Source organism: Phascolarctos cinereus, unplaced genomic scaffold, assembly GCF_003287225.1.
Source record: "Phascolarctos cinereus isolate Bilbo 61053 unplaced genomic scaffold, phaCin_HiC Scaffold_726;HRSCAF=1367, whole genome shotgun sequence".
Taxonomy (NCBI): domain Eukaryota; kingdom Metazoa; phylum Chordata; class Mammalia; order Diprotodontia; family Phascolarctidae; genus Phascolarctos; species Phascolarctos cinereus.
In genome coordinates, this window is record NW_027556098.1 from 357,943,237 (window position 1) to 357,952,087 (window position 8,851).

Consider the following 8,851-nt stretch of genomic DNA (forward strand, 5'->3'; position numbering starts at 1 on the left):
CTCTACCCCTCCTCTGACACCATCCTGGTTGGGGGCTTCCCCATCATGGGCTAGGGGGTTAGGCCGGTGGGCCGGGGGCAAGGGATATATGGCAATCCAGGAGAAACATGTCCTATAGCTCGAGTCATTTCTCTGCCATGGCTAATGGGCAGAAGCAGCTAGAGGACCAGGTGGATTTCCAACACATGTTTATCTGACCTCCTCTCTCTCCTTGCCATCAATATGAGGACAAGAGATCTCTGGCTTGGGAATCAGTAGACACAGGCCTGGAGTCAGAAGACCTGGGCTCAGATCCTACCAGTATAACTTTGGGTGACCCTTTCCTGGGTCTCAGTTTGCTCGTCTGCTGGGGTCCATTCTGGCTCTGGGTCATTGGTCCTATAATCTCTCATGCAGCCCCGGCTCTGCCACTGTTAGCTTTGTGACTTGGACATGACCCTTCCCGGGCCTTGAGTTTCCTATACTTGGTCTAGTTGTGCTCTTGAGGCCCCTTCCCGTCTTTCAGAATCGATTGGTCACTTGCTCATTCCATTAGGAAGAAAAAAAAAAGCCAGAGGCAGACAGTTTCAGGCCTGTATGCAGGTCAAACTGAGATCTGAACTCAGCTAATTACCCCACCTTCATTCCAGTTCTTCCCTAAGGATGAACAGTGTGCTCTAAATTTTAGTTCATCTAGGGTAAGGTGAACAATAGGTAGTTTGAGTGGTTTCCATTTTCCAGAGGCTTGTAACCAGCGGTTCCATCTATTTCCCTGATAAAGTGGAAGGGAGAGCGTAAGCCTCTGTCTTTGTCCCTTGAGCTGGGGGCTTAGTGAAAAGCAGTTGGGACATAATCAGAGGATTGCAGCTCCATCTGGCCATGCCAAGGCAAAATCAGGACTCAGCTCTCCTCACCCTCTCTAGCTGTCTCTACCAGCTCCATTGTCTCTTTCCTCAACAGAAAAGGAAACAGAATGAAACTCCAGACCCCTCATTTTGTGTTCTGGCAGCCTATTCCTCAAGGCTAAAAAACCTGGCATATAATATCAAATGAGATAACATACACAAACCTCAAGACTCTACATAAATGCTGGTGATTATTGTTATTATACTGTTGTAACAGAAATTTGGTGGTGGTGCGGTAGTAGGCACACTCACTTGTAGCCTACATGGGCTGGTCACCCTTCAGCCTGCTACTTAACTCATTTCTATATTAATTTCTCATCATCCCGTCTTTGGTAATCCAGTGATTTATACACTGTTAATAATAATCTCATATTTCCATAGTCATTTAAGGTATGCAAATTGCTTTCCTCACAATAGCAGTGCAAAGTTGGTGATGCAGGCGTTATCCCTATGTGGGGAGAGGGCAGTCCCAGACTTTCCATTTCATCATCACTGGGAACCCCAGATAGGGAAGTTGCTTCCACAGAGGCAATTTAAGGGTAAGAGTCTTGGAGAGTCGGTTGGACCACTGATAGGCTAAGTGACTTGCCCATGGTTGCAGGGCTAGTGTGCATCAGAAATAGGACTTGACCTCAGGTCTTAAATTCAAGGCTGGCCACCCCTCCACTCTTCCATGTTGCCTCTCACCTGAGCTTGACATAGATAGAAAACAAATGCTGTCCTGGGTGGCCAGCGCTCTTTTCCCTATAGTTCTCATATCCCAGGTGAGTCTAGCTATTCTTCCTAACTACTTTCCAAACGTGGGCCATCTTCAGTTGTCCTGATCTGTATCTGGCCACTGGGCCCAGATGGAAAGAGGTGAGGCTGGCAACTTTGCACAGCCCTCCCTCACTGTAATCCAATTCATATACAAGTCACTGGCCCTCTTTGAAAACAAAGGACAAACCACACACACAAGTTTTCAAATCCCGAGTTCCTCATGCCCCCAGCATCTGGCCGCTATTAGGGGTCCTTAGCCCCTCACATCCGGCTCTGCTTTCACTGGTGCCATTATAGGTTCAGAGCATTTGAAAAGCCAGCAGCCTGTTCCTCCATCTAAATCACATTAGCCTTACCCTCTGCAGGACCCTGCCCCTTCCTGACATTTATTAACCTTCAGCCCTTTATCAAGGAAAGTGCATGTCAGATGGCAGTGACCTTGATCTTCTCAGACCTTCTGCCAGTTACTCAAGCAATATATTCATGAAGCTACACTTCATGACGTAGCTTTTCCTCGTCTCCCCCCACGACAGGAAAATATACTCCCATGATGCATGTTAGCTTTGGACTCTGTTCTTTGACCTTTGTCTCTTGAATGCAGGGAACGTTTTTTTGATGGTTTGTCCCCTCAGCGTGGGCAGTCAGAGGGGTTTCTGTTACATGCACTGGAGAGCCAAATGGGAGAGTGGGCATGACCTCCCGGGCTGACACTGATAAAAACCACTTCAGTGTTAACAGACACTTGCCAATGGCACTGTTGACATTATTGCCAGTCACCATAGGCCATGGAGGTCATTTTTAGCCTGGCTGAACAGGGACTTTTGACTCATCATATAGATTCCTTCTTCCCAAGGGCTTCATCTCATCATTTCAAACCTTGAGATGTGCCCTCTGCTCGCTCAGGGAGTCCCTTGTGGCTAAACTCCTAGGAACCAGAACCCACAGCTTGCCCTCATTCTCAGGAATCAAAGGTCAAACAAATAAACCACCTCAACTGAGAAAACAGCGATGATGTTTAGGCTGGAACAGAGGTTTAGGGGTCACTGAATCCCTGTCTCCTACTCTTGAAGGAGAAATCAAACATGTTTCTAGGACCCAAAGAGCAGAAGTAAGAGTGGTGGCAGGTTATAGGGCAGCCAGTGTTAGCACAACATCCGGAAGGACTTCCTCATGAGGAACCTTGGCCAACAAGGCACTGGCAAAAACTCGTGTGTACCTCGTGATTCCAGGCTAGCTTATGGACTGAAGTGCTCACTGAGGCCCCGGTGGAAGAGCCCCTGTCAGCAAGGCTGCAGTGGAGTCCTGTGCTGGAGGGGAGCTCTGAACAGATGACTTCTGAGCTACCTTCTAATTCTAGAATTCTATGATTCAGAGGCAAAAAAGCAGCGACAAACAATTCCTTTCCTACTGGATGTAAGGGTTTTAATTCTGCACAACATGGACAGACAGGTGGAGCCTGGGGGTCAAGGAAGGCCTAGGACTCATGTGTTTGCATCCAAGTTTGGTTTTAGAAGTAAACAATTGAGTGGAGAGGATTCACAAAATACTCTGGCACATTTAGCAGCAAAGATCATCAATGCATTTTAGGAAAAGTATTAAAAATGGCTGAAATTAACCCTTTAATACAGAATCGAGGAACTTGACGGGTCTGACTGCTCAGTTAGCTACACCCCAATGGTCAAGAAGCATGGGGAATGGTCTTCAACTCATCCAAGATTACAGACATACCAGATTTTGGGTACCTAGATCAAATCCTGGGATTGTAAAAGGCAAACGTGGCTTCGGAATGAACCTGTCCTTCTCCTTGTGGTCTGCATCCTGATGGGGAAGAACGGGCTATCAGAAAGCAGGGTAGCAACTGCCATCTAAAGCTGTAAGGCCAAGGGCTCAAAAGGAATCTGAGTGAAGGGAGAGTATCTTTCACTTGTACTTCCTGGTAGGAAATTCCCTTCGGCCCTTACCCTCACTGCCAAAGTTGCGTACCCGATGGATGGCCTGAAGTTGCTGTTCGATGGTGGTAGTGATATCTACGTCATCGGGAATGTGGACATAGCGGACATTGCGACCAGTCACAAAGAGGTCATCAAGCTGGACCTGCTGGCCCTGCCGGTCTGTATAGGTGACCTCAGCCAGGCGGATATTCATGAAGGCATCCACGTTGTCCACTCGGCCACGGGCCACAGTCTCATCCCGCAGGTCCACTGTGGTCACCAGGCCTCGGAGACCCTGCAGCAGGATGACCAGGCTATTCTCAGCAATAGTGCGCTCCTTTACCGAGTGGCTGACCTCCATCTGGCAGTGAAGAGATGGGGATATTTCAACACTTCACTGAAGACAAAAGGAAACAGATGTAAGCAGTGGCAAGTGAAAGGCCCAACTCACCTTTATAGAATCTTTAGAGCTAGAAGGGACTTATATTGAGGTCATCAAGATTTTTTGTGTGATGTGGACCTATATGGCAATCTGGTGACACTTAGAAAACTTTTCTTAAAATGTTTTTTAAATGCATAAAATAAAATACACAGAATTACCAATGAAGCCAGTTACAATGAAATACAATTATCAAAATATTCTAAAAAACAAGTTCACAGGCCCCAGGTTAAGAACCTTTGACCTGTCCAACTATCTTCTTTTAGACATGAGGACATCGAGCTCCAGGGACAAAGGTTCCCTGACTCACTCAGAGTCATACCGGTAATAAATAGCACTGATTCTCAGGGTTTCTTCACGATACCTCAACATCGCTTCACTCTAGGAATCACCTGACCATCACCACCCGCCTCCATTTCTCACAGTAGTCTGGGATTTAACAAACAATATCCATTGGTACATGTTGATTTGTTGTATTCTTCTATGGTTTGTGTGGCTTTGTGTTGGCCTAGGAGCTCCTTAGGGCAAGGACTAGGTCTCCTTTCTCTATCCTTAAAGAGAAACTAGCCTCAACCCTGTGCTGGGAAAGCTGAGAGATGGAGTCACACATGGGTGCCAGAACAGGATGTCTATTTGTCTTGTGCTGTTTCTACCTGGGTGACCTTCAGTGAGTCATACATGACAAAGAACACTGATTTAGGAGGCATAAAACCTGGCTACACTGATCCTTGCCCTCCCAACTGTTAGCTGGGCAGGCCCCTCTCCCTCTCTAAGTCTCAGTTTCTCTGTCTGTATGAAAGTGAAATGAGGGAGCTGGACTGGATGATGTTCTTGAAGGTCCCTATAAATTCTTTAGCGGATGATCCAATAATCCAGCCATTTAACCTGAGACAGGTGAACTTGTTTTATAAAAATGTGTTGACACTTACTAGCTGTGCAACCCTGGGCAAGTCACTTAACCCTACTGCCTCATCAAAAAGGCAAAAAAAAAAGTGGATAACTATTAGAAGAAGATAACTGATTTCCTTTATAATCCTATGTATTTTGTTTCATGCAGTTAAAAACATTCTCCAGAGAGGGGATCCATTGGCCTCACCAGACTTGCAGAGAGTTCCAAGATAAAAAAAAAAGGTTAAGAATCACTGCTCACTTCAGTAGGATTTAATCAGTAAATTCCTAAGAGAATGACAGATTTTCAGAGTTGGAAAAGCCTTTGGTGGCCACTGAGACCTGACAAATAGTATTATTCAGTCTTTGCTTGAAGACTTCCAGTGAAGGAGAAATCACTACTTTCATTACTATTATTATTTTTTTGGCTAGGCAATGGGGTTAAGTGACTTGCCCAGGGTCACGCTGCTAGTAAGTGTTAAGTGTTTGGTTTGAGGCTGGATTTGAACTCAGGTCCTCCTGACTCCAAGGCCGGAAGTCTATCTACTGTGCCACCTAGCTGCCCCGAAATCACTACTTTTAGAGGTAGCCTATTCCACTTCTGGAAAATTTTTCCTAATATCAAACAGAAATTTACCTCTTGGCAGCATGTACTACTGCTTCAAGTTCAAGGCCCTCTGCAATCATTAATTCAATATCTATTACTAAACATCAGTTACATGTAGAACACTGGGCTAGTAAGGTCCCAGGTCCCAGATCTAGACTTGGAAGGGACTTCAGAGGTCACCTTGTCCAATACTTTATTTTAGATATGTGGAAACTGAGGCCCAGGAAGCCAGTCACTTGTCCAAGGTCACACAGGTAGTCAGCATCACAGGAAGGACTCCAGCTGTTTCCATCCTTCTGCCTCTAGGTGCCAAGCTGAGCTAAGCCTCAATGCTAGAGATCCTCTGAGGCTTGGGGAGAGGTAGCAGAGATGTGAACTCAAGCTCCCTGTTCCCAAATCCAGGGCTCTTGCCCCTAGACCAGACTGCCTTTTTAGCAGTTTTGAGGAAGAGCCTGAGGATGCATAATTAAGGCTTTGTGCCTGGTAGCCTGTCACCCTCCTAGGCTGTGGTAGGGTTCAGGGACAAGTACCTTTGGGAGAACAGGGCAGATGGGCACTCAAAGCCCTCTGGCTTTCAGGGAGCAGGAAGAGCGGGGTGAGGTGAAGAAGGATATTATCCAGGATCTGGGGAAGGCTCCAGCCTCAGGAAGGGGTAACAAACTTTATGTCTGTAGCCGGGAAAGGGCGGGGGGCACGGAGGACGATAGGTGGCACAGGGGATAGAGTGCTAGGCCTGGTGTCTGGAAGACCCGAGTTCAAATCCAGCCCTCAGACCCACTCAGTTTCCCCATCTATAAAATGGGGATAATAAAGGCACCTTCCAGCCAAGGTTATTGTGATCAAGTGAGGTAACGATTGTAAAGCGTTTAGCACAGTGCCTGGCATACAGTAAACGCTATGTAAGTGATGGCTATTGTTACTATTATTATTATGTTATTAAAAACGCCATAGGGAAAGTGCTGGGGGGAGAAACACTGCAGGGTCTCCTCCTCCACTTTCCGTCTCTCAGGACTTCCACGCCTCCCCAGCAGCCCCCTCCTCCCCACTCGGGATTACCCCCTCCCCCACACTCCCCTCCTCCCACACTCAGGGGCGCCCCCCCCCCCCCGCCCAGCTCCCCCCATTTCGGCCTCCTCCCCGCCCTGCGGACCCACCACGCAGGGCCCTTCACTTCTCTCTCTCTCTTTCTCTCTCTAAGGCCCGGGAGGACCCCGGGGGCCATGGAGAAGCCGAGCGCAACCTCACCAAACTTGGCCTCCAGGGCCATAGAAAGGCAGGGACGATGGAAGCACGTGACCACGTGACCCAGTCGCGCGAACGCCGCGGGAGCGGAAAAACCACAAGTCCCAAAAGGCTTCGCGGCGCTAGGCCCTTCCTGCGCTGCTGCCGGCTGACTCCTGCGCGCGCCTGTTGGGGCAGCGGAGGGCCCAAGCTCCTAGGCGTCATATCCTCCCATTCCCAGCGGCCGCCCACAGGCTCTCCAAAGCCCTCTTCCTCCGCGCAGGCCTCACTGATCTCTTCCGTTAGTGCTTCATCCCTTCTGGCGCTTTGTACACCATTCGGCATAGTGACGTGGAAGGGACTTTCTTCCAAGCCTGATCTTGCCTTCTTGTTCCCTCGAACATGACTCCAGGCATTTCCCGTTGGCTGGGCTTTCCCATGCCTGCAGTGCCCTCTCTCTGCCTCATCACTTCCCCTGACTTCTTTCCAGGTCTCGCCTTCTCCAGGAGGCCTTTCCCGAGCCCCTCTAATGCCGGTGCCTTCGCCTTGATCCCCGGTGTACAGCTGCCTTGTGCGTAGCAGTTTGCGTGAAGCCTGCTCCGTTAGACTGTAAGCTCCCTGAGGGCAGGGCCTCTTTCATCTTTTTAATCCCTGCGTTTAGCACGGTGCCCGGGATACCGCGCTAAATAAACTTTGTTGAAACTTGGTTTGACCCCAGTTTTTTCCTGTTGTTCTTGTTCAGTCGTTTTTCAGTCGTGTCCTGCTCCCCGTGACCCCATTTGGGGTTTTCTTGGCGAAGATATTACAGTGCTTTGCCATTTCCTTCTCCAGTCGACAGACGAGGGAACTGAGACAAACAGGGTTAAGTGACTTGCCCAGGGTCGCAGCTAGTAAATGGCAGTGGTCCGATTTGAACTCAGGATCCTGACTTCAGGCCGGGGAGCTCTATCCATTGCGCCAACTAGCTGCCCCTTTCTCCTCTGTAATATGGAATAATACGGTGGGTGGCACCAAACGGAGGACTATAGTCGGGTGAGCTATTAATAACCCTATTACCGCCCTGCAGTTTTGCAGCTTTCCTGAAGTTTGTCTTATCTGCCCAGCTGGGGCTTGTAAATTCCCCGCGGGTCAGGTCTATATTTATCTTCGTACCTGTAGGTGTGAAGCCGGTGTTTTATTGGGTGAATGAAGGGGTTGAGGCGGTGACAGGTGTGGGAAAGTGGAGTTTCAAGCAGGGTGTGGTCAAAGGTTGGCTGAGGAGAACCTGTGTGATCCTCGGATTTAGACTTTTGAGTGTGTTTTTTCAGTGGCAGACTGAGAATGCTAACTACGGGAGGGTGGTGGTGGAGGCAGTTGGGGTAGATTTTGGGCTTCACAACTTTTGCTGTAAAAGTTAATCAACAGGTAAACCTTTATTAAATGCCTACTCTGTGCCCTCGTGCTGACCGCTGGGGACACAAAAGAGGCAAAAACCATCCCCGCCCTGGAGTTTACAGTGTTATAAGGGGGACAACATGCAAACTGATATATACGAAGCAAGCTGTATACAGGATAAGTAAATAATAGGAAATGAATAGGAAATAAAAGAGAGAAAGCGCTAGAATTAAGAGGAGTTGGGGAAGGCTTCCTGCAGAAGGTGGGATTTTAGTTGGGACTTAAAGCCGGGGAAGTCAGTAGTCAGAGCAGAGGATGGGGGGAGGGTTCTGGAAATGGAGGACATCCAGAGAAAATGGTAGGAGTGAGGAGATGTTATCCATGGAACAGCCAGGAGGCCAGAGATGCTGAATCAATTGAAAGGTACCTGACAGGGAGGAAGATGTAGGAAGACTGGAAAGGTATGAGGGGGCTAGGTTACCCTGTAAATGCCAACTAGAGCAGAGAGAGACAGTGGCTAGGAGCAGTGTCATAGAAGGATTCCCCCCCCCCCCAAATGGGAGAGGCTTGTGTGGATTTTAGGGCAGAGGGAAAGGAGCCAGTGGTGGAGAGGGAAACCTTGAAGATCAAAGAATCACGTGGAATCTTGGGGTTGGGGGAGAATTGACAAGCCATAGTCCAACCCCTACCTGAACAGGAATTCCCTCCTTCCCCTAGAGAGAAAGGAGGGAATGTGTGATGGAATTTA

The 8,851-nt window shown here is 48.5% G+C and overlaps 1 protein-coding gene across 4 annotated transcripts; it reads right to left on the reverse strand.

Moving 5' to 3' along the window:
- Positions 1-3,199: 3,199 nt before the first annotated feature.
- Positions 3,200-7,648, reverse strand: LSM10 (LSM10, U7 small nuclear RNA associated). 4 transcript variants are annotated; one of them, XM_020983652.2, is made up of 2 exons: positions 6,754-7,648; positions 3,200-3,935 (listed from the first exon to the last, which is right to left on the reverse strand). In XM_020983652.2, the coding sequence occupies exons 1-2, from the start codon at positions 7,072-7,074 to the stop codon at positions 3,564-3,566; spliced, it is 693 nt and encodes a 230-aa protein (XP_020839311.1). In that variant the 5' UTR covers positions 7,075-7,648; the 3' UTR covers positions 3,200-3,563. The 4 variants fall into 4 exon arrangements, with proteins under 4 accessions (XP_020839311.1, XP_020839314.1, XP_020839313.1 ...); XM_020983655.2 differs by having other exon boundaries at positions 3,200-3,971; positions 6,754-6,840; XM_020983654.2 differs by having other exon boundaries at positions 6,663-6,823.
- Between the last annotated feature and the right edge of the window lie 1,203 nt (positions 7,649-8,851).